General features: G+C 35.7%; 2 protein-coding genes across 10 annotated transcripts in view; one reads left to right on the top strand and one right to left on the bottom strand.

Annotated features, from left to right (window-relative positions):
- Positions 1-26,501, top strand: part of LOC117228686 (rho guanine nucleotide exchange factor 10) — a 143,835-nt gene that overhangs the window by 36,562 nt on the left and 80,772 nt on the right. The window lies entirely within an intron of this gene.
- LOC117228687 (uncharacterized) lies at positions 942-26,501 on the bottom strand. Of its 6 annotated transcripts, none has more exons than XM_033484600.2 (5): positions 26,191-26,498; positions 17,905-17,998; positions 8,693-8,795; positions 4,804-5,126; positions 942-3,455 (listed from the first exon to the last, which is right to left on the bottom strand). In XM_033484600.2, exons 1-5 carry the CDS (start codon positions 26,231-26,233, stop codon positions 3,077-3,079), a joined length of 942 nt encoding a protein of 313 aa, XP_033340491.1. In that variant the 5' UTR covers positions 26,234-26,498; the 3' UTR covers positions 942-3,076. The 6 variants fall into 6 exon arrangements, with proteins under 6 accessions (XP_033340491.1, XP_076375874.1, XP_033340493.1 ...); XM_076519759.1 differs by lacking the exon at positions 26,191-26,498 and adding an exon at positions 25,844-26,183; XM_033484602.2 differs by lacking the exon at positions 26,191-26,498 and adding an exon at positions 21,028-21,778.

Below are 26,501 nucleotides of genomic sequence, written 5' to 3'. Positions count from 1 at the left end.
AAATGTCTCCGTAGCGGAGCTTTCGGAACGCTAAGGGTTAACAGCTAATTCTGACACGGCGATGGCAACAATCGGGGCTCCGTTGTACCGAGAGTGTTATTCGAGATGTTCTGCTCTAGTTTATTCGTTGCTGTAATTCTTAATTGTATCGAGAATCGGTAAATAATTGTTTTGTGAAAATCCGGAGAAGAAATCCGAGTTGTGTTGAAATCCGAGTCAATATTTAGAATTTGCTGTGCTCGGACACACATTTGTTGTACTTTCACTGTGATAAATAGACTATGGATCTTTGTGAAAAATACAAATTTTCTGTATGTGTTACAAACAACAGGATCCACTCTGTTTTTAATTATTTTGGTAGAACGAAAGTAATATTGCAACGCTTTTCTATTCTTTTAATCTTTCTACGATTCTGTATAAATACACAACAGTCTAATAATAAGTAGAATTGTTTCACGAAAATCTGAATTCCGTTAAAGCGTGGTATTATTCTTCTTGTAAAACGTACATACAGCGTGCCCCAAAAATGTCTCGCAATCCGGAAATGGCGGGTTCCTCAGATCATTTGAAGCAACTTCTTCCTTTACAAAAATGTTCTCCGAGGCACCGTTAACGAGTTATTAACGAAAAACAGTGACCAATAAGAATCGAGTACGGTTGACGCGAGGCGGCCCAGCCAACCAGCGCGCGAAGCCCAGTTCCGCTCATTGGCTCGGTCGCCTCGCGCCAGCTGAGCTCGCCTCTCATTGGTCACTGTTTTTCGTTAATAACTCGTCAATGGTGCCTCGGAGAAAATTTTTGTAAAGGAAAAAGTTGCTTCAAATGACCCGAGGAACTCGCCACTTTCGGATTGCGGGACATTTTTGGGACACCCTGTATATATATATATATAATTTAAACGTATTATTGACTTGTAAAACGTCGAAATCGTCGGACAAAAGTTTCGTTCGAAACGACAGACATTTATTAAAATATATTACAGAAAATCTTGACATTGAATTGCACATCGCGTAAGATCCAAAATGCTTGGATATCAATTTTTGTGCGCTAGCTAGGCTTATACACGAACGTTGGATAATCATATCGACAATGTTTAATACTCTTGAACGGGTGAGACAAAGCGCCTTTGAATTAATGTCCTCGCACACCACTCGGTCGACACGCCGACTGTCGAATGAACGATCACCGTCGAAAAGTTCCCTCGAAATCGAAGGAATTTAGTCGGTAGACTGCGGATTTTATGCATTTTTGACAAGAATGTCTTAGGTCGAACGTTAAACTATGGAGACGTTAAAAGAATTTGATGATATGTTTACATCGTATACAACTTATTTATAGATACAATTTTATCAGACTCACGTTTCTTACAATTAACTTAGACAATTTTTATTTTTGTACAAACATCGGCGGGGTCTAGTCGTTAGCAGTTAGAAGACTATAATTGAACAATATTGCTGCATCATTATCGGTCATCTTTTTCTTGCAATTGACGTAGCGCATGTTTCTTTCGCATAAAGACCCGCAGTCCAGCGATCGATGTAACTTAATCGTTCTAATTTTTAAAAAAACTGTACAGTTCTCTCAAACTCTTTCCCGATCGTACAAATAACAACAAAGTTCTGTCTAAGCAACTGCTTTACAAGAAAAATCAATTTTTTAAAGATCATGCACCGAAAGCGAAATAATAGAACAGAAATAGATGCTAAATCTACCGAGCATTAAGAATTGATTAATATGTCTTGTTTTAACAAAATTATTAGAGTTACAAAACTCAGCTTATTTAGATCTTCCGCAATTTCTATTATAATGCACGCTTAATGCATGTTCCTATAAAGCAGTCTTTATAATTTTAAAACAATGTTAAAACAAAAAATGTGAGTCCTGTCATTTTAACCAGAACAATAGGTTTAGCGTTAAATCCGTGGACGTGAAAGAAAAAACGCCGCAAAATTTCAAAGAATTTTAGTTTATGCATTGACACTGGAACTACCAAACCAGTGAAAATAATTTTTCTTTCCAATCTTTTCTTTCACATTTACTAAAATTATAAATATCTTCCAACGAGAAATGTTTTGAGATAAACTTCTTCACTGGAAGCTGTTGTTCTAAAACAATATTAATTAACGACGTTTTGTGCTCGGTAGTTCTAGCGTTAATTCAGCTGTCGATTTACCTATTCATCAGAAAAGAATCGCGGAGACAAATTCGAAGGGTTTGAAAAACGAAGAAACGCTGGTAATACGAATCGTTATACAGGGTGTCCCAAAAATGTCTCGCAAACCGAAAGTGGCGGGTTCCTCGGTTCATTCGAAGCAACTTTTTCCTTTACAAAAACTTTCTCCGAGGCACCGTTAACGAGTTATTAACGAAAAACAGTGACCAATGAGAGGCGAGCACAGCTGGCGCGAGGCGACCGAGCCAATGAGCGGAACTGGGCTTCGCGCGCTGGTTGACTGGGCCGCCTCGCGTCAGCCGTACTCGATTCTTATGGGTCACTGTTTTTCGCTAATAACTCGTTAACGGTGCCTCGGAGAAAATTTTTGTAAAGGAAAAAGTTGCTTCAAATGATCCGAGGAACCCGCCATTTCCGGATTGCGAGACATTTTTGGGACACCCTGTACAGTAATGTCTCCCTTACTGACGCTCAGATTGTCCACAAAAATGAACAATTTGGGAAGAGACGATACCATTATCCGACCCTTGCGGCTCGTTTTTATAATTGTAGACAATTTATAACTATAAAAACAAACCGCGAGGCTCGAATAATCGCATCTCCTCTTCCCAAATTGTCCATTTCTGTGGACAATTTGGGCGTCAATTAGAGAGACATTACTGTAAATCAGAATTTGGACGACTTTGATAAACCTGAACTGGATTTCTGGACTGAACTTTGATCAAATCCGCGGGCGTTCTTCTTCGCGGAAGAAGGTTGCGCGAGAGAAATTGAAATCGGCAAGAGACGAAGAATAATCCGTGAACAATGATCGACGCGGCGGCAGACGCCATAATTATTCCGCAGCCTCCGAAAAGAGCGGTGCGGCCGAGGCGCGACGTTTCGCTCGGGCATCGAACGGTGTCATAACTTGCTGGCGATCGTCTCGACGGCGTGCATCACACGGACCATGATGGATCTATTCTCCTCGTCCCGTTGTTTAATGTACTCGAAGATCTGCTCGATACGGCGATCGGTCCGTGACTCGCGATCCTCCCGATACGGGGCCTGCGTTCGCCTCGACTTTCTCGGCCTTTCCTCATCCTCGTTACGCGCCTCGGTCAGTCGGCCTTTGTCTCTGGCGGAATCGGCCGGCTCGTTTCCTCGTACTCTCGACAAGTCCTTGGAACGGTCCGCCTCCGACGTAACTTTCTTGATCGTGAGCTCCGTGGCACGTGGTAGCCGCGGGATCGATCCGCTGCTCGACACGCGTTTCCTTCGGCCCTCATTTTTATCCGGCTGCCTAAAAACAGAACGTCTTCCTGTTACATCACATACATTGCACCGGCGTGCCACAGGCTCGATAATGGCCCCTACTTTACCGACTTCGGAAAGTAACTGTGACTGGAGTGTATACGTTTGATTTTCTTCGTAATTTTGTTTGAATACGAGACTTTTATGAAATGTACGATTTAATGAAGAATATAAAAGTTATACATATATCTTCCAACTATTTTTGACGAGTATACTCGTCATAACGAAATAGCAACATTTTGCGTTACTGATGAGTATATTCGTTGTGAAGAAACGACAACGTTTTGCGTTACCGACGAGTATACTCGTCATTAAGAAATGACAACGTTTTGCATTACCGACGAGTATACTCGTCATGAAGTAATCGCAATATTTTACGTTATTGACGAGTATACTCGTCATGAAGAAATAGCAACGTTTTGCGTTGTTCACGAGTATATTCGTCATAAAGAAATGGCAATATTTTGCGTTACCGATGAGTATACTCGCCATGAAGTAATCGCAATATTTTACGTTATTGACGAGTATACTCGTCGTAAAAAAATGACAATATTTTGCGTTGCCGACGAATATACTCGTCATGAAATAATCGCAATATTTTGCGTTATTGACGAGTATATTCGTCATAAACAAATGGCAACATTTTGCTTTACCGACGAGTATACTCGTCATGAAGAAATGGCAACATTTTACATTCTCGACGAGTATACTCGTCATGAAGAAATGGTAATATTTTGCATTCTTGACGGATATATTCGTCATGGAGTAATCGCAACATTATACGTTATTGACGAGTATACTCGTCATGAAGTAATCGCAATATTTTGCGTTATTGACGAGTATATTCGTCATAAACAAATGGCAACATTTTGCGTTACCGACGAGTATGCTCGTCATGAAGAAATGGTAATATTTTGCATTCTTGACGGATATATTCGTCATGGAGTAATCGCAACATTATACGTTATTGACGAGTATACTCGTCATGAAGTAATCGCAACATTTAGCGTTATTGACGAGTATAATCGTCATGAAGAAATGGCAACATTTTACATTCTCGACGAGTATACTCGTCATGAAGTAATCGCAACATTATGCCTTATTGATAAGTATACCCATCATAAAGTAATCGCAATATTATGCATTCTTGACGAATATACCCGTCATAAAGTAATCGCAACATCATGCATTCTTGACGAGTATACTCGTCATAAAGCGATCGCAACATTATGCGTGATTGACGAGCATACTCGAACCACCTTGCCTCCCGACAAGTTTCTATAAATGGAGTTCTCTACCGTATAAAACGTTTGAAACCCTTTATGTACTATCCGAACCTGACGTTGTCGTACGAAGGTATTCTCTCGATTTGAACGGAACCGTCGCCGCCGAGTGTCCGGATCCTCTGCTCAGGGTGGAAGCCGGTTCCGAGGCGTTCGATTTCCGGATCGGAAATTGTTTGCGGCGCGTCCATGGAGGAGGAAGTCGGCTCTTCCGGTGTCACGGAGACGCAGAGGAATTCGTGAGGATCGATGTACTCGTCGTGGTTCGGCGTTCCACGGTCGTGTCCTCCCCCTAGGAGCTCGTCGATCGCGCTGTAAAACGGCCATGAGACGTCGTCCGCCTTGTTCCTGTCTCCGTGTACCGGGTTCCTCAGTTCCTTCAACAGATCGCTGTGGCAGATGCATAGTAACAGGACGAGCCAAGCGAGTCCTGCCCGATCGCGTCTCTTTCTCCGTCTCTTTCTCCGTCTTTTCCTTTCTTGCTCTTTCTCTCCCACCCTCCCTCACTCTTTCATTCCATCTCGCTCTCTCACTCTATTTCTCTCTCTTTCGCTTTCTCGCACTCTTTTTTTCTCTTTCTCGCTCTTTCATTCCCTTTTTCTTTTTCTCGCTCTTTCATTCTCTTTTTTTCTCTCGCTCTCTTTTATTCTCTTTTTCTCTTTCGCTCTCTTATATACACTCTTCTTTACTTTTTCACTCTCTTACACTCTCTCTCTCTCTCTCTCTCTCTCTCTCTCTCTCTCTTTCGCATTCTTACTCTCGATCTCTCTGTTTCACTCTCTCACTCTCCTTTTCTTTTCTCGTTTCCACAAACACTTTTTTCAACTCTCAGTCTTTTTCTCTCTTTTCTTCTCTCTATCGTTCTCTTTCAAACCAGAGCTGGGTAATATTTATAAAAACATATATTTGAGATAGGTACTATTTAAGATAATAGATATTTTTTTTGCAATTTAAATAACTTAGTATTTTAAATAGGTCATAATAGGACAAATTTCATCAAATATATATTTGAGATAGATACTATTTGAAATAATAGATATTTCACAATTTAAATAAAATAGTGTATTTCACAAATAGGTCATAAAAGGACAAATTTTAGCAATTATATATATTTGAGATAGATACTATTTGAAATAATAGATATTTCACAATTTAAATATAATAGCATTTCACAAATAGATCATAACAGGACAAATTTCAGCAATTATTTGAGATAGATACTATTTGAAATAATAGATATTTCACAATTTAAATAAAGTAGTATTTTTCAAATAGGTCATAATAGGACAAATTTCAGCAAATATATATATATATATATATGTATTTGAGATAGATACTATTTAAAATAATAGATATTTCACAATTTAAATAAAATAGTATTTCAAATAGGTCATAACAGGACAAATTTCAGCAATTATTTGAGATAGATACTATTTGAAATAATAGATATTTCACAATTTAAATAAAATAGTATTTCAAATAGGTCATAATAGGACAAATTTCATCAAATATATATTTGAGATAGATACTATTTGAAATAATAGATATTTCACAATTTAAATAAAATAGTGTATTTCACAAATAGGTCATAAAAGGACAAATTTTAGCAATTATATATATTTGAGATAGATACTATTTGAAATAATAGATATTTCACAATTTAAATATAATAGTGTATTTTAAATAGGTCATAATAAGACAAATTTCAGCAATTATATATATTTGAGATAGATACTATTTGAAATAATAGATATTTCACAATTTAAATAAAATAGTGTGTGTATTTCAAATAGATCATAAAAGGACAAATTTCAGCAATTATTTGAGATAGATACTATTTGAAATAGTATTAATACTATTAATAATACTATTATTAATAATACTATTTGAATTTCAGCAATTAAAATATTTTATTTCGTCAATGTCAAAGATAAAATAAAATATTTTATTTTGAAAAATATATATACATGTACAATCTAAAATCAAATATCTATTTGGCACTTAAAATACTATTTTACCCAGGTCTGTTTCAGACTACTAATCTCTCTCTCCCTCTCTCCCTCTCTCTCTCTTTCTCTCTCGTTCGCTTGCTCTCTCTCTCTCTCCCTCTCTCCCTCTCTCTCTCTTTCTCTCTCGTTCGCTTGCTCTCTCTCTCTCTCTCCCTCTCTCCCTCTCTCTCTCTTTCTCTCTCGTTCGCTTGCTCTCTCTCTCTCTCCCTCTCTCCCTCTCTCTCTCTTTCTCTCTCTTTCTCTCTCGTTCGCTTGCTCTCTCTCTCTCTCGCTTGCTCTCTCTCTTTCTCTCTCGCTTTCTCTCCCTGTACACGGGCACGGCATCCGTTGCAGAGCCGACGCGTTCCTCGCGTGCCTCGCGTTTCTGATTTTCTTTCGGCCGCGGATCCACGTGGATATCACGGACACACCGATACGTTACACGACGACCAGGAACTCGTGCGCGGGTACAATTTATTAACACTGCAACCACCGTGCGATCGAACCACTCGACGCGTTTCGCAGTTCTTATCGGACATTGCGGGAAATTGGTGGTACGCGGTCGATCAGATTCCACGGGATTTTTCTTCGTTCACGATAGAACCCTCCTGTCTTCGTGATTTCTTCGACTCGAAAGTTAAAATGTTAATTGCGCTGACTCAACCGATTCGAATGTTAAACGAAAGCCGAAGGCGGTTATTTTTATCGCAAAGAAGTATGAGAAATAACGGTATATTATTCGGTGTTCTCGAAACGATCTTTTGTTGTCCGATATGGAAACACTTATTTTTTATTTGCAAAGTAGAAAATGTAATCTGAAGTATAGTGTAAGATTTTTAGGAATTCGATCTAACGTCTTTTTAACGTTATTGAGACACTTGCGGAAAAATGATTGTTAAAAATGACTGCTAAAAATTATTGGAAAAAATTACTACTAAAAACGACTGCTAAATATGACTGCTAAAAACGACTGCTAAAAATGACTGCTAAAAACTACTGCTAAAAATAAGTTCTAAAAACGACTTCTAAAAATTATTGCAAAAAGTGACTACTAAAAATGACTGCTGAAAACGGCTGCTAAAATTGATTGCTAAAAACGACTGCTAAAAATAGCTTCTAAACTTCTAAAAATGACTGCTAAAAATTATTGGAAAAAATGACTGCTAAATATGACTGCTAAAAATTATTGCAAAAAATAACTGCTAAATATATATGACTGCTAAAAACGACTGCTAAAAATAGCTTCTACAAACGACTTCTAAAAATGACTACTAAAAATGACTGCTAAAAATTATTGGAAAAAAGACTGCTAAATATGACTGTTAAAAATTATTGCAGAAAATGACTACTAAAAATAACTGCTAAATATATGTGACTGCTAAAAACGACTGCTAAAAATAACTTCTACAAACGACTTCTAAAAATGACTGCTAAAAATTATTGCAAAAAATGACTAGTAAAAATGACTGCTAAATATACATGACTGCTAAAAACGACTACTAAAAATAACTTCTAAAAATGACTGCTAAATATAACTTTCAAAAACTACTTCTAAAAATGACTGCTAAATATAACTTCGAAAAACGACTTCTAAAAATGATTGTAAAAAATGACTGCCAAAAAGCGACTGCCAAAAATAACTTAAAAATGATGTGGACACAGGCGCTTGTTTAGAGAGTTATAAAACCACGGCCGATGTACCATCGCACCAACTCTGAGAACCAGTTCAAAGAAACCTAATTTCCCACAAGAAAGTGGAAGACTAACTTCTCTACTCTCCACGGGAGTATATCTCCACCCTCCGGGAGGCTTATCTACTCTAGGGACAGGGGAGCGCGCGTTTATTATACTTGACGCAGAAGGGAACACAAACTGGAAACGGTAAAGCAAACTAACGCGCGGTCAGATAATCGAGCAATCGCGAGGTAATAAAAGGCATCTGGCTCGTCTCTCACTTTGTACTGCTGCAACAGGTTCGACCATTTCTTCTTCAACACCGTGTAGTGCACGTTAGCCATTATGGTGGGAAACTCGTGTCGCATCTCCCGCAGGATGTACCTATGAAAAAAAAGAAAGGAAGAAAAAAAGAAAGAAAGAAAGAAAGAAAGGGAGAACGTCGAGCAAAATGGAGAAGGGAATGTATGCGAATTGATTATCATCTCTCGTTCGTAAATATTCATGTGAGCTACCGGGATCTACGAAACGCATTTTTTTAAACATTTGTTACAAGCGCGGATAAAAAAAAGATAAAAAACGAGAATTTGTATTTTTTTCCACGGTCCGAGTAATAGCAATATTAACCCTTTGCACGCGAAGCCATTTTAACTGTAAATCTGAATTAATTTTTCCGACTTATGCTATTTCTATTTTATGTGAAAAAGTGTATTTTGTGCATATGAAATTGAGTCTTGTGACTCATTCAAGTAATAGCAATATTAACCCTTTGCACTCGAAGCCATTTTAACCGTAAAACTAAGTTAATTGTTCCGGCTTATGCTATTTTTATTTTATTTGGCAAAGTGCATTTTGTGCATATGAAATTGAGTCTTGTGACTCATACAAGTAATAGCAATATTAACCCTTTGCACTCGAAGCCATTTTAACCGTAAATCCAAATTAATTTTTCCGGCTTATGCTATTTCTATTTTATGTGAAAAAGTGCATTTTGTGCATATGAAATTGAATCCTGTGACTCATACAAGTAATAGCAAAATTAACCCTTTGCACTCGAAGCCATTTTAACTGTAAATCCAAATTAATTTTTCCGGCTTATGCTATTTCTATTTTATGTGAAAAAGTGCATTTTGTGCATATGAAATTGAATCCTGTGACTCATGCAACAGTTAGACTTTTAACAATTCTTTACAACTAAACGTTGATAATATAAAAAATATCTTGGAACGCGATGTAACAATTTTAGTGGTGCCTCAGAGTGCAAAGGGTTAAAAGTCTAGCAGATCGGTTCTACTGTCGTGTAAAAGAAAAAAATCAGATCATTTATTTCAGTGTTTGAACAAATTAATATTTTTCCTTTTTAACTAGTTAACTATGGCGCCTTCATTTATGTGTCGCGAGAATCAAGCGACGACGATTATGCTCGTCAAACACGATATAAGTGTCGCTGTTAAAATATTGGATCAAAAAGACGGTCTTATTTGATAAAATTAACAATTTTATTACTAACATTTACTTACTCGCTTGACGTTAACATATACCATATACATAATAAATGAAAAACCCAGGGATAATCGAATACTTATAAAAGTTAAAAATTCAAATTACTGCTGTGGAGAGAGTGGTATTTAGCAAAGCAAGGAACAATATATGAGCCGTTTATTTTGAAAGTGACATAAGTCACTTTTTCAAAAAAATCGAGTTAATGGTAACACTAATTACAATCGAACGGTATCTTTTCATTTTTAAAAAATTTGCGATCAATAAGTTGAGAACTATTGAGATTTGTTCGAAAGAAGTTTTGCTAATTAACCGTATAACAAACATGTTTATTTTGAAAGTGGCGTAAGTCGCTGTACTCAGGAAATTAATTGCGGGGCTTAGTGTAAAAGAAATAGAAACGTGTGATAAGTGTGTGTGAAGTATTGTTTTGAATTATTTTCAGTATTTTTAAAAAGGTTGTGATCACTGGACTTATTTTTATAAGTGCGAAAGAATAGTGATGAAGAAAAAAGAAAAAAGATGAATTTCTAACTTTGGATTTGTCACCAAAAAGAGGAAGACCTAGGCGTTATTCACAAATAGAAATGGATCCGTTATACGCTGGATCTCGTCCTGTTTCTTCAGCAAAATACAAAGACACGTGATGGACTTGCTTAATTATATACCCCCAATATACTACAGTTATTTAAAAAATTTGAAACAAAACACGATTTCCGAGGACTTAATCACTCCTATCGATGACGAAAATTAAATTGAACTGATGTATTTTCATATAAATTACTTATACTTATGTTTCAAACTGTACTAATTATTTTTGTATTTTATGAATATTAAAATAAAAAATACTTCAATCAAACCTTTGTATTAAATATGTTCATGGTATAAATTATTATTATATATGTAATTTATTCAACAATTTTAGTAAATCACTGTCCTTTCAAAACATCACTTCGGTAAAATACGTCGGACGAAATTAATATATGTCAGTCATTTTTCTAAACTATTTATTTTGAAAGTGACTTAAGTCATTTTACCGTAATGAAAAGTGGTGATTTCTTAATGTTTATACGAAATTATTTATACTAAGAAAACTATCAGTATCCAGAGATAACAAATACAAGTAAATCTTCTCGAAAGTTAGCATCCATATTTTTAAACGTGTTAAAACGCAAACCCTTAAATATATCCTCCATGACGAGTATATTCGGTCAAACACAGTTAATTGGTTAAAAGGCGTTCGGATAATTTCGTTGCTCACCGTAAATCTGAGCTATCGAATGTCCAAACAGAAGGCGACGGAAACAGTAAACAAGGTCGCTGAAACGATTGTTGACATGGTTCGACGCAGATCTATGCCGTCCGACCTCTGTGAGACGTTCGGCGAAACGAAAAAGCGCGGGAGCACCGGAAAGCACGCAGAATCGTTTTCGCAGTTCGACGCGCGGTTAGCGTAGTCGAATTCGCATTGTTGAACGATCGCTGTAAAAGTGGTCGCTGTGTTCCGAGAAACGAAACACTTGGCACACTGTTCGACAACCGGGCAGAATTAAATCGGCTCATTGTTATGCTTTTATCTACACGCGAGCTTCTCGCGCGATAAGGAATCTCGACCGAAAACGAATAAGGTTATGTTATATATATAATAACGATGCCGATGCTGTTCTATCGAGGGTTTTCCGTTTCCGTTCTCGCGATTCATAACGAAGAATTCTCGCAGCAGTCGATGCAAAAGAAGCGAGAACGGTGTAAGGTTATGTCAAGAATTAAATCTGCTCATTGTTTTGCTTTTATCTACACGCGAGCTTCTCGCGCGATAAGGAATCTCGACCGAAAACGAATAAGGTTATGTTATATATATATATATATATATAATAACGATGCCGATGCTGTTCTATCGAGGATTTTCCGTTTCCGTTCTCGCGATTCATAACGAAGAACTGTCGCAGCAGTCGATGCAGAAGAAGCGAGAACGGTGTAAGGTTATGTCAAGGTTATGTCAAGAATTAAATCGGCTCATTGTTTTGCTTTTATCTACACGCGAGCTTCTCGCGCGATAAGGAATCTCGACCGAAAACGAATAAGGTTATGTTATAATATACAGGGTGTTTCACAGTTATTTTAACAGCCGAAAATGAGGGGTAGCGGAGGTCATTTGAAGTAACTTTTTCCTTTGCGAAAATGCAATCTGCGGCTTTGCTTACGAGTTATTAACGGAAAACACTGACCAATGAGAGGTGACGGCGCGAAGTTCGAGAGCCCGCAGCACGAGGCTTTGACAGATGGTCGGGACGGACTCGAGCCGCGTTCGAAGTATTGAACAAATCACGAAGCGAGAACTTTCCGGATTTTTTTTTACTACGTGATAGTGACATAAACTTGACATATCAAGGTTATGTCAAGGACATATCAAGATTACGTCAAGGTTATGTTAAGGACATATCAAGGTTATCTCAAGGACATATCAAGGTTATGTCAAGGTCAACATATGAAATTTTTAAGCAAGGTGTACAGTGAAGATAAACAAAGTACGTAAATGATATTTTAATTTAAATAATTCCGCGTCCGAACACAGTTGAACGAATGATTTGCGAAGCTAATTTAATAAATAATAATCGTGTTAAAGGGATATGTTTGTTAGAGAAATATGAAGAATATTATCAATAACCTTGACATATCAAGGACATATCAAGGTTATGTCAAGGACATATCAAGGTTATGTCAAGGACCTATCAAGGTTATGTCAAGGACATATGAAGGTTATGTCAAGGACATATGAAGGTTATGTCAAGGACATATCAAAGTTATCTCAAGGACATATCAAGGTTATGTCAAGGTCAACATATGAAATTTTTAAGCAAGGTGTACAGTGAAGAATATTATCAATAACCTTGACGTAACCTTGATATGTCCTTGACATAACCTTGATATGTCAAGGTTACACACAAGGTGTCATGCACACTAGAAAATTAAAACGGCCGTCACGCCTAAATTACTTACTATTTCGGGTCCGAAAAATTAGTAAATATTCTTCAGACGTTTTAAAGTGAAGGTGAACAGCGGTTTTCTTAAAAATATCACTGTTATGTAGTAAAAAAAAAATCCGGAAAGTTCTCGCTTCGTGATTTGTTGAATACTTCGAACGGGGCTCGAGTCCGTCCCGACCATCTGTCAAAGCCTCGTGCTGCGGGCTCTCGAACTTCGCGCCCTCACCTCTCATTGGTCAGTGTGTTCAGTTAATAACTCGTAAACAAAGCCGCAGATAGCATTTTCGCAAAGGAAAAAGTTACTTCAAATGACCTCCGCTACCCCTCATTTTTGGCTGTTAAAATAATTGTGGTACACCCTGTATAATAACGATGCCGATGCGGTTCTATCGAGGGCTTTCCGTTTCCGTTCTCGCGATTCATAACGAAGAACTGTCGCAGCAGTCGATGCAGAAGAAGCGAGAACGGTGTAAAGTTATGTCAAGGTTATGTCAAGAATTAAATCGGCTCATTGTTTTGCTTTTATCTACACGCGAGCTTCTCGCGCGATAAGGAATTTCGACCGAAAACGAATGAGGTTATGTTATATATATAATAACGATGCCGATGCGGTTCTATCGAGGATTTTCTCGCGATTAATTTTGAACATGCACATGTAACGTGGATCGAATTTGTCGCGACGGAATTAGGGATTTCCCCGAGTTTGTGAAAGCTGAGCGTAGCACATCGAGTATTTCTCGACGCGCGCTGACCTTGGCTTGAATAACTATAACCTTGAAATTTGCACGGTCGAAAATGAACGTTTCACTGCTAACCTTAGCAGACTCTGATATTTTTCGTATCGAAGGAAGGTGAACCATTAATTCATAATTAAATTCAATTGAAGTAATTACCAATTACACACGTTTTTATCGCTTATTTAGGTTTCATTTATACATGTTCATAAATTAATAAATTAAAAGAACTTGTTCCTGTTCCATTTATACGTCTAAAAATTATTTAAATAAAAGGCAGTCGTTCGTATTCCATTTATACGTCTATAAATTAATTAAATGAAAGACAATCATTCGTATTTCATTTATACACATATAAATTAATTAAATGAAAGACACGCATTAATAAATTAATTAAACAAAAAGAAGCTTATGCGTGTTTCGATTGTACTACAAAATTAATAAAATAAAAGAATTCCATTTATGTACTACAAAAAAAAATATGTACTATAAAATTATGTACTACAAAAAATTTTTGTACCACAAAATTAATAAAATAAAAGAATTCCATTTATGTTTCATTTATATGTCTAAATAAATCAATGAAGCAAGGCAAAAGTTACGCGTAATTTTATTTTTATCAATCTACGAATGATATTAAGTTTCTAAAAAATTAATAAAATAAAAGAATTCCATTTTTATGTTTCATTTATATGTCTAAATAAATCAATGAAGCAAGGCAAAAGTTACACGCAATTTTATTTTTATCAGTCTACAAATGATATTAAATTTCATTTCATATCAAATTTGACCCGACGTTTCGCCGTTATTCTTTACAAAAAAAAAATATAGTATTATTAACCGGTAAAATTACGGTGTTCCACGTGGGTGGTTTACTTTTAATATCTATTCTCATATTTTCACGTGCACGTAGGCGTCGGACACGTTTAATAATTTCGGTTCGCGTGTGTGCAACATTGACTGCAAAAAGACGCAGGTATTATTAGTCGTTGCCGAGATAAGTGCGATATGTTTTCACATATTTCGGGACAAGTAAATGCTCGTAATTTATTGCCGCAAACGAGTCGCTACGAAGAAGTAGCTATTTATGAATTCTCGTATCCGTGGCGGTGAAACATAAACGAACTGTGAACGTGATGTTGTTGGTAGAATTGCTTTTGAAAATTCGATACCGATTTATATTATCTTGCGGAGAAATTGGTACAATCGAAAATAAATCAACCGAGCCGAATGATGTTTTTTTATAACATCTATAGAATTGTCTGTTGTAAGCATCTGGTAAATTATTTATTACGAACGTCTGTTAAATTGTCTGTCATAAACAGCTGTTAAATTATCTATTATAAATAGCTGTTAAATTATTTATTATATACTCGTGTTAAATAAATAGCAATAACTATGCGTATTGGAAATGAGAATAGTGCATTTAACGGTAAAATTATCGAATACTACAACTGATTAATTTATATTGCTTATTATTATATTATATTTATATATTATAATATTATATTATATTATGTTATATTATAATATTATATTATATATATTATATTATATATATATAAAATTAGAAAGACCGTATTAATTTAAGCAATAAATAAATAAATATATATATAATACATAAATATTAATTTAAGTACTAAATAAGTATATATTAAGTATTAAATATTATATAATTTTAATTTAAATATTTAAGTAATAAATAAATATTACAAAAGCTATAAAAATATAAATATTACAAAATCTATAAATATATAAATATTACAAAATCTATAAATATATAAATATTACAAAATCTATAAATATATAAATATTACAAAATCTATAAATATATAAATATTACAAAATCTATAAATATATAAATATTACAAAAAACATAAATATACAAATAAATATATTCAATAACTTTCTCAGGAAAGAATCGTGTTATAATTGCGATAATAGTGAAACAAAAAACTGAAAAATTATAATTTGAATTGAAATCGAATTATTTAGTAAACGAATGAAGCGAAATTGTATCGTAAAATAGCGGATCGACGAGAAACAAAGTTCACGCGATTCAAAGAAGCTCGCGACGATCCGAAGCGAAACGATTAGCCGGGTTCGAGCGTGCCAAACGGCATCATTTTTCTTCCGATTTCCTTCGCGGCCCGTTAATAATAGTGATCCGCACGTTTCTCGCGCCTCGATATCCCGATGTTGCACGCTATTTTAGTCGTCGCGGAACCATTGGCAATAGTCTCCTTTTCGGTTTCACGGGGCCGTCGCGAGAGTTGCGGCCGCGCGCCGCGCGGCCCGAGGCGATCGTTCGGCTTTCTTGCGGCTGTTAAATCCCAATAAGGAAGTAAAACGTGACGGGACACGATGCGAGCCCGTGATTGCGTTTCAAGCGCATGAAAAACGTTTAATCGGGGGATCTGTACGGACAGAAATACCATGGGGAAACATTTTCCTAGCGGTTTTTCTGCGGAACCCGGTGGCGGCGGCGTGGTTGCTGCCGGCCGGATCGAAGATTTTAGCGACTTTTTTGACAAAAACCTAATTTTCTCATATCGATGCGCAGTGAATTTTTATTGCCTGTTAAATGCCCGTTACCCTCGTAAGTGCGAGATATTAATAAAAAATGATCATAAATTGTATAACAGATACGACAATTTAAAGTTGAACGTTTTGAACGTTACATTTTACGGCAAAAAGTATGCTTTTTTTCCTCGCGATGTCCCGACGAACCTAATTAATTTTTTCCTTTGCTATCGTTTTTAACATTAGAAGGCAGTATTTCTCGTTAGGATACGGTAGCTTGAATTAAGATTATCGTATTCTATATGTGAAAAATGTAATGTTCAATAAAATACAAAAAGTGTAAAAATTCTTTACATTCGACAAGGAATATCTTTTGACACCCAAGGAATCATGGTTTCGGACGAACGGTGTATTTTCAGGATACTTTCCTCTACGTAATTCTGTAAAAGTTACATACCAAGACGAAGCAGACTGTAAATTATATTATATATTTGGTACATAAACGTTAATGTCATATTAATATTATATTTGATATATCAATATTAATTCATATTAATATTATATTTGATATATCAATATTAATATCATATTAATATTATATTAATATTATATTTGATATATCAATATTAATATCATATTAATATTATATTTGATATATCATTATTAATATCATATTAATATTATATTTGATATATCAATATTAATATCATATTAATATTATATTTAGTATATAAACATTAGTATTATATTAATATTATATTTGGTACATAAACATTAATATTATATTAATATTATATTTGGTATATCAATATTAGTATCATATTAATATTATATTTGATATATCAATATTAATATCATATTAATATTATATTTGATATATCAATATTAATATCATATTAATATTATATTTGATATATCAATATTAATATCATTAATATTATATTAGATATATCGACATTAATATCATACTAATATTATATTTGATATATCAATATTAATATCATATTAATATTATATTTAGTATATAAACATTAATATTATATTTAATATATCAATATTAATATCATATTAATATCATATTAATATTATATTTGATATATAAACATTAATATCACATTAACATTATATTTAATATATCAATATTAATATAAATAATATCATATTTATAATATTAATATCATATCTATTATATAATGCCAATATAATCTTGCATAGGTATATGTCCAAAGAAACGAATTTATCGTACAAATTCGCCGAAAACGTATCTCCGCAATCTCGATAAATAATTGAAAAACTAAACAATTTCTTCAACGTGAACACGAAACATAAAACTACACGTATTTATGCTCTCGGCTGAAACGAACGGTATTCCTAGAACACATTTTCCATCGTCACTGCTGAAAACGGTATATTTTCCGAATTATTAAAGTCCGAACATTTTTAATTCGCACGCATAAAAAAAAAACGTGGACGCGTGGTCACGTAGCTACTGGTAATGGAGCTGCGCGGTTAGTTCCGCGCAAGTTCTCTCAGCGATACGCCGCGATAAAAAGACGATAATGCGAGCATAAATCAGGAAGGAATCAATCTCTGTTGAAGAAACAGTGTTTTCCCTTGGAGCATGTTTGAGATTCCTGATGGCGAGGTCGCTTTCAACCTCGAGTTAACCGGCCCGGTAAAAATGTGGGTAGCGCGCGAGCGCGCGCGCACACATGTTCCCGATGCTCTCGCGTGTATGCGTGTACTTACTTCCAGCCTGCCTGGGCGGAATATTTGCGGCCGGTGAAGATCTCTCCATTTTCCTTTCTGAGCTGAATGAACCGGCAGGTGAGATTCTCGGTCCCTGTGAACATCGGCGAAAAGACGAAAGAAAGAGAGAAAGAAGGAGGAAGAGAAGCGGCGGAGTGACGGGGGTGGGGGGGAGTGACTGCGTGACTCGGGATTATTATCACGTGTCCCCGCGGTTACGATTCCTCTATTAGACGGTTATTACACGTCACCGACGGAATGTCGCCGTCTCGTGCGGGAGAGCACGGTGTGCCCGGCCGGCAAAAAATTCATTTCGTGCGTTTTCGATTGTTGCGTTTTCTTTGTACGCCCAATTCTTTACGCGGGATTTTTTTACACTGTGTAAATTATATAAATTATATATTGTATAGTTTGTTATTTATAATGTATAATTTATACGATTTGTATCATTGTATAATTTATAATGTATAATTTATACAATTTGTATAATTGTATAATTGTATAATTTATAATGTATAATTTATACAATTTGTATAATTGTATAATTGTATAATTTCTAATGTATAATTTATACAATTTGTATAATTGTATAATTGTATAATTGTATAATTTCTAATGTATAATTTATACAATTTGTATAATTGTATAATTTATAATTCATAATGTATAATTTATACGATTTGTATAATTGTATAAATATTGTAAATATAATGTATAATTTATACAATTTGTATAATTGTATAAATTATATTACTTTTACTCGAGGAATCGAATTACCTTTTGTTATTTATTAAATAAAGCAGAAACGGTGCAAGTCGATGCGAGTCAAAAAAGGTAAAAAAAAAATATAAAAAAGAAAAAATAGAAAAGTCCAAAATATCCAAAAATGAAAAAACAATCGAAAAAGTCGAGAAGGTAGAAAAAGGTCGAAAAAGTTTTAGTTTGTGGAGAACGAAGGTTGAATTACCGTGAAAAAAATTGTTGCAACACTTTTTTTACGTAAGCGGCTTCGAAGCCTCGGCTGAAAACAATAGCCGCTTTTTGGCGAAACGGCGCACCACTGTGCGACGAAGAACGTTCGTCGTTGTCAGCGAGAAGATAGCGGGAGGAATAGCAATTCGAACGCGTGCAATTTAATACCGCGGGAACACGTGGACCGAAGGGACGTTACGTGCATTCCATTGCACGTTTCTTTGAACTGCTCGTGTGCATCGACACGAATACAGCGCGGAACAAAATGATAGCACGTTGCGTGCATAATCGTTATGTCGCAGACTGCGAAAAGCCAATCGGTGCGAGTCCAATTTTCATCGTCGGAATTTCCAGCTGATTAAGCGACATATTTTATTCGTCCTTGAAAGAAACGAACTCTTCTGTGCTTTTTCTATGCGCTGGTATTTTTTACTGAACTCAATTTTGATACGTCTAATTGCAAACTAAATTGCCACTTACGGGTGAATATTAATAACGAACTTGGAAAATCATTTTTGTTGCGACGCGTCTCAATGAATTGAACTTGACCAGGATTTTTGGAAATTTATTTGGTTCGACTGGAGTTTTTTTTTGAATCGATACGCCATTTGGAAATTGAAAGATTTTCATCTTTATGAAAAATTACTTTCAAGTTGCTTTTAATTATGTTTAGAAAAGGTACATATTTTCTGTATTTTTATTGAACTCAATTTTGATACGTATAATTGCAAACTAAATTGCCACTTACGGGTGAATATTAATAACGAACTTGGAAAATCATTTTTGTTGCGACGCGTCTCAATGAATTGAACTTTACCAGGATTTTTGGAAATTTATTTGGTTCGACTGGAGTTTTTTTTTGAATCGATACGCCATTTGGAAATTGAAAGATTTTCATCTTTATGAAAAATTACTTTCAAGTTGCTTTTAATTATGTTTAGAAAAGGTATATATTTTCTGTATTGTTATTGAACTCAATTTTGATACGTATAATTGCAAACTAAATTGCCACTTACGGGTGAATATTAATAACGAACTTGGAAAATCATTTTTGTTGCGACGCGTCTCAATGAATTGAACTTTACCAGGATTTTTGGAAATTTATTTGGTTCGACTGGAGTTTTTTTGGAATCGATACGCCATTTGGAAATTAAAAGATTTTTATCTTTATGAAAAATTACTTTCAAGTTGCTTTTAATTATGTTTAGAAAAGGTACATATTTTCTGTATTTTTATTGAACTCAATTTTGATACGTATATTTGCAAACTAAATTGTCACTTACGGGTGGATATTAATAACGAACTTGGAAAATCATTTTTGTTGCGACGTGTCTCAATAAAGTGAACTTTACCAGGATTTTTGGAAATTTATTTGGTTCGACTGGAGTTTTTTTTGGAATCGATACGCCATTTGGAAATTGAAAGATTTTCATCTTTATGAAAAATTACTTTCAAGTTGCTTTTAATTATGTTTAGAAAAGAAAAGAAATTTTCTGTTTACAAAATATATGCTGCATGGATTTAAGAAACGTCAATACAGTTAAAAACATCGTGTTAATAACTGTGTTAATGCGTTAATAAATACTTGTGACGTATGTGTACACGTAGAGAACATGTCTCAAGTGCATGGACAAATGTTGAAAGGACTTTTTATTATTAATTATCGAGCCTACCATTGTTTGGTATCAGATATTTGCATTCGTTTCAAAATTGAATTTCTTTCAAAAATCAACTTCGCTTCGGTATCGAATATGTTACAGAATCGCGTTTGCTTTAAAATGAAATTTCCTTTAAAATAAAATTTCCTTTAAAACTGAATTTATTTCAATATTTAATTCACGTCAAAATCGAGTTAGTTTGATGAAGATATGTCGAATAGTAACTCAATCAGTAAAACCAATAATGACATAACTCGGTGGTACAACTACCAGAGACTCTACGAAACGCTTCTTTGCACGCTCCGCATCGTTTCGAACTTAATCATACCGTACGAAATTATTAATAGAGTTCTCTGATACACCGTTAATCTCTTCTATATTTACACTTATCATGCATGACTATATGCGGTTCGTCTGTGCAAACCGAGCTAACTATTTACGTTCCTTCTTATCAACTTATTATATTCCAGCTTGTTTAATGTGCGTGACTTACATCGCGATTATTTCCACGTTAAGATACACTCCATACGGTTTACAACGTATGCAAAAATGAAAGAAACGCGCGGCGTTATTTTGTCCCGCAAACTGTGGCGCTTCATTCCCAAAACATGTTTACTCGTTCGCCGAGTAGGTTAAGGGTGAAAGCAAGTCCCTGTGCAGAGGATGTAACTGTCGCTGGATGCTCGCGTCTCGACGTTGTTTACCACCTAACGAAACTATTCCGAAGCTGCAGATTTTTCGTTCGACGAAGTTGCTTTATGCGCTGATTATGTAACGCGTTCGTCGCGGTGAACTGCGCGAAGCCCGTCGATCATGGAGCACTTTTAAATCAGTTTCGGATGAGAAATTCAAGCGTGACGATCTCTCTCTCTCTCTCGTGCGCTTTAATCGCTTAATAAACCTTGGAAAACAACGCGTTGAAATTCAACGCCTGGAACTCGAACCCGGAGTACCGGATAGTTTTCACGACGAAAGATGATCGAGCATCCGAAGCAGAGGATAGATCTCGGCCATTATTTCCTTCTCTTTATTTTCTTACTTTATTCTTCCTTCTTTTCGTTTCTACGAGCACAGTTCCCGAAAATTATCGGGTCGGGGAATAAGCTCGTAGCGTTTGTTATATTTTCTTTTGTTTTACAACGATTTTTCGCTGTTCGACAAAGTGTATAATGCTCTACAAAACTGTGCTAATCGTCTTTTCGAGTAATTTAATTTTTTATTACTTTTGAAGCTTAGAAATGGAATATCCATAAGTTATATATTATTATTATTATTATTATTATATATATATAATTATATTATAATAATATATTATATTATTATTATATTATATTATATATTATTATATTAAGTTATATATTATTATATATAACGATAAAAAAAAAAAGCAACATTTTCGACATCTTCTCTTCTTCGCTTTTCATCGAGGTCAAAAAGCTGCCGAAACAGCCCGAAACATTTGCAACGTATACGGAGAAGGTGTCACAGGCGAGTCTACAGCACGAAAATGGTTTGCGAAGTTCAAAAATGACGATTTTGACGTCGACGACACGCCCCGCGGCAGAAGACCTTCCGAATTCGACGAAGAGCGTCTCAAAGCACTTTCGAAGGAGGACGGTCACTGAACAAGTCGTGAATTGGCCGAAAGAATGAACTGCGATCATAAAACGATTCTCAATCATCTTCGTTCAATGGGATTTGCCGAAAAATTGGGAGCCTGGGTTAAATTCGAATTCGGAAGGTCTTCCGCCGCGGGGCGTGTCGTCGACGTCAAAATCGTCATTTTTGAACTTCGCAAACCATTTCCGTGCTGTAGACTCGCCTACGAATATTCGTATCCATCAGATACAAAGCAACTGTTAAAACTGAACTTTTATGATGGAATTAAAGTGTCAAAATGTAAAAGTTGACTTGAAGTCAACTTGAAGAGAAATAATTGCAAAGGTGTACAAAGTTTACTGTATCGTTTATATTTTTAAGAGTTCACAGTGTAATTACAGATCAATTCAAGCCCCGTTCATGATTTATTCAAGAGAAATTATTGTTAAAATGTCAATTTCATTTTCAGAATAGCGGTGCAACAACTTCAACATTTGTACCGGTGATTAAAACAAAATTTGTAACATTTTGTAAAATTTGTACATTTCTATTTTCTATTATTTCTAATATAGAAATATAGAAATATGATGTTTCGTGAAGTTTTCGTTTTCGCGCCTATGACACTTTCTCCGTATACGTTGCAAATGTCCCGAGCTGCTTCAGTAGCTTTTTCGCCTCGATGAAAAGCGAAGAAGAGGTGTCGAAAATGTTGCTTTTTATAGTATAATATATATAATATAATAATAAATATAATATATATAATATATAATAATAATAATAATAATAATAATAATAATATATAACTTATGGATATTCCATTTCTAAGCCTCAAAAGTAATAAAAAATTGAATTACTCAAAAAGACGATTAGCACAGTTTTGTAGAGCAGAAAGAGCTCTATCGAATGAATATTATACTATTATTATATTATTATACTATATTATTATATTATATTATTATACTATTACTTTGTCGAACAGCAAACAATCGCTGTAAAATAAAAGAAAATATAACAAACATTACGAACTTATCCCGCAACCCAATAGAAACGAGTTCTTACATAAAAAGAAGATCGATCTTTATCCGATATAAGATCGTGTTTCGATCCTCGATGCCACGGCATTCCAGCAGCAAGGAATTCCTAGATTTCTACAATGCTATCCGCGAGAGAGAAAGTCGCAGAACGTAACAGGCAGATGTCTCTACATGGACTTTCGTTCCGACGGCGGACGTGCTGTGCATTTAATGGCAAGCTCGAAACGAACAACAATCCCGCCGCACAACTTGCACGTTCGCCGTGTGCGCGGATGCACGCTGTCATTAAACATTAATTGAAAGTTCGAGGGACAACATTAACCGGAACCGAAAATCTCGCGGAGAAAATTACAGTAATAAGATCCGGGGTGAATGCCGAAGGAGTTTACTGTGCGACGGTTGCCGGCAATCATAATAAATGCTATTTTTTCACGATAGACACGCCACTCAATGATACCCGGCGAAATTCTACGGCGTTGTAAACTGCGGTCGCCTAATAACAGCACGCGGTTAATTCGATGCCTAAATATGTGTTTAAACGTAAATCATAGTCATCCGATAGTGCTGACTCGGCTGGAATTCAACCGGGAGCCACACGGTGGCACTGAAAAAAAAGAACTTCGAAAAAGAAGACTGAAAAATGCGAGTATTTGTGACCGGTCGAGTATTATTTCCAGCGACAAAGATTTAACGATGTTCTTTTTTACCGAAAATATCGAGACTCGTGAAAAAATCGATACCATTATTTTTAGCGCAGTATACAGGGTGTCCCAGGTTTTAATGTTCAAACTTTGACAGTATATTCTATGGCACAAAACAAGAAAAAAATGTTATGTAAACATAGGTCATATAGAGCTTTGTTAACCCCTTAACGTGCACGCTCGAGTTAACTCGAGCGCGCTAATCTGGCCGAACTGTGTACACTCGAGATAATTCGAGCGGCGTTGTACTTTATGTTGCTATAATTTTTCACACTCGAATGCGATCGAGAATTGAAAATAACAATGTGAAAGCAAAAAAAAACAATCGTTTTATTGATATTTATCATTTACATGGGATTGTAAGCTATAACACTTACTTACTTATTCAAGTATAAAATATATCCTTTTTCTTCCTTGCGAGCCACTTTCCGACAGCGTATCCATATTCAGATTCTGAATCGCTCATTTTTCAATATATATTTTACTAAAATATAATATATATAAATATATAAATATATATAAATATAATAATAAATATTATAAATACTAGTATTGTTATTATTTGTTTTAAAAGTATAAATAAATATTTTTACTGATAATAATGTTTATTCTGAAATGGGAATTCGAAAAGAAAGATAAGAAAAGTCGATGTGTGTGTGTGTGTGTGTGAGTGCGTGTAATATTACAATATTCGACTATTTTCCGTAATGTTATCAAAATCCAAAATTGCAATAAAAATTTTGATTATTTTTGTATTTTTGTAATTTTCTTGCCAAGACAACGTTCTAAATTGTGTTTTTTTACATTACAAAAAATTGATTTTTTTTGGCCGACCTTTTTCAAAAAAGCTGTGCATTAAGGGGTTAAGAAGTTATAACGAAAATTCAGAATAGGATAGTAATCAACCAAAAAGAAATAAAGAAAAAAATCTTCGATCGATGTCAATCATCATTGTCAACAACGGTGGGCATTTCGAAATGTGTTAATAAACACAGCTTACATAAACACACGGCATGTCCTGATCTATTCAAGCCAATGCTCGCAGTAACAGCAAGTTGATTACTATTCCTATTCTGAATTTTTGTTATAACTTCATAATAAAGCTCTATATGACCTATGTTTACATAATATTTTTTTCTTACTTCGTGCCATAGAATACACTGACAACGTTTGAACATTAAAACCTGGGACACCCTGTATACCCAATTGTTTAGAGTTTCAACTTGAAAGTCGAATTTTTAAAAACCCGAGGATCACGTTCAACGATTTAGTTTGCCTTTGGCACATATAAATGCGTGAGAATAGATTATAGGTTAGCAAGATCGTAACGATCGTTACGATCGACTCGTAAAAATATCGATACCATTATTTTTAACTCAATGTATACCCAATTGTTTAGAGATTCGACTTGAAAGTCGAATTTTTAAAAACCTGAGGATCGTGTTGAACGATTTAGTTCGCCTTTGGCACATATAAATGCGTGAGAATAGACCATAGAAACAATTTTATAGGTTAATTTGTTGGACAGTCTAAAATTGGAATTTGGAATGAAAATTTGGATAACACTTGAATCGAAAAAAAAACAAAGGACTTGATTTACGAATGAAAATGATGTCAAACGGTTTTGGCACATATAAATGCGTGAGAATAGTCTATAGAAACAATTTTATAGGTTATATATGTTGGACGATCTAAACTTGTAATTTGGAATGAAAATTTGGATAACACTTGAATCGAAAAAAAAACAAAGGACTTGATTTACGAATGAAAATGATGTCAAACGGTTTTCACACCGTTGCAACTTTCGCATCGTTCGACTTTGACAAAGTTCAGAGGCGAAGTCCTGCTCGGAGTGCTAGCCTACGTATCCGCAGTTCGATGGTCGGAACTCGATTCCTGGATCACGGGACAGGAGGAGCGAGAAGGAAGATAACAAAGTTCAAGCCGGCGGCACAAGAGACAAGCATAACATTACGGCCGCTGTGACGCAAGAAGGGGACACGGCCTGGCGACTCGCACTTGCGTATCACGGGTGGTGTTTCTACGTAGCAAAATGGTTAACCGTGGCTGACGTATGCACGCACGCGGGACGATTAAAACGGGCCCGGGACGGGCCACGTTCGGGGCGCCATACTACGTTCGCGCGAAGCCGCGGTTCACAGAGACACTATTCGAAGCCCGTCGGAGCGGCCGGTTTCGGGGAAACGCGAGACACGGTCGAAGGGCGCGACAGAAAAATCGGCGGCGGCGGCGGCGGCACACGTGTCCCCGCGGAGGAGGCACACCGAAGCGTTTGTTTCATCGCACAAGCCAAGAACTCACATCGAAACTTGGTCTGCTGTGAAGTCTGCGTCATGCTGACCATTACCGGGGACACGAACGCTCGTGTGAAAACTTCTCATAGTCGAGATTCTGATGCGTACTAAAATGTAGACCTGGTTTCAGTCCTCAGCGAAGAGCTAGAGGGGAGTATACGTGGAACGGCAGTCGGCAGCTACCGCCGTGGTGGAAGCTGCAAACATAGATCTCTCTCTGGTGGGGACGCGCTACGCGCTTAGGCGGTGTGTATACTGTGTGACCAGTTTGCTCGCGAATCGGACGCGTAACTAGCCGTTGTTTAACCGGCTCGTAAA

This window comes from Megalopta genalis, chromosome 1, assembly GCF_051020955.1.
Source record: "Megalopta genalis isolate 19385.01 chromosome 1, iyMegGena1_principal, whole genome shotgun sequence".
In the NCBI taxonomy this organism is placed as follows: domain Eukaryota; kingdom Metazoa; phylum Arthropoda; class Insecta; order Hymenoptera; family Halictidae; genus Megalopta; species Megalopta genalis.
This window is presented reverse-complemented; position numbering and strand designations above follow the sequence as displayed.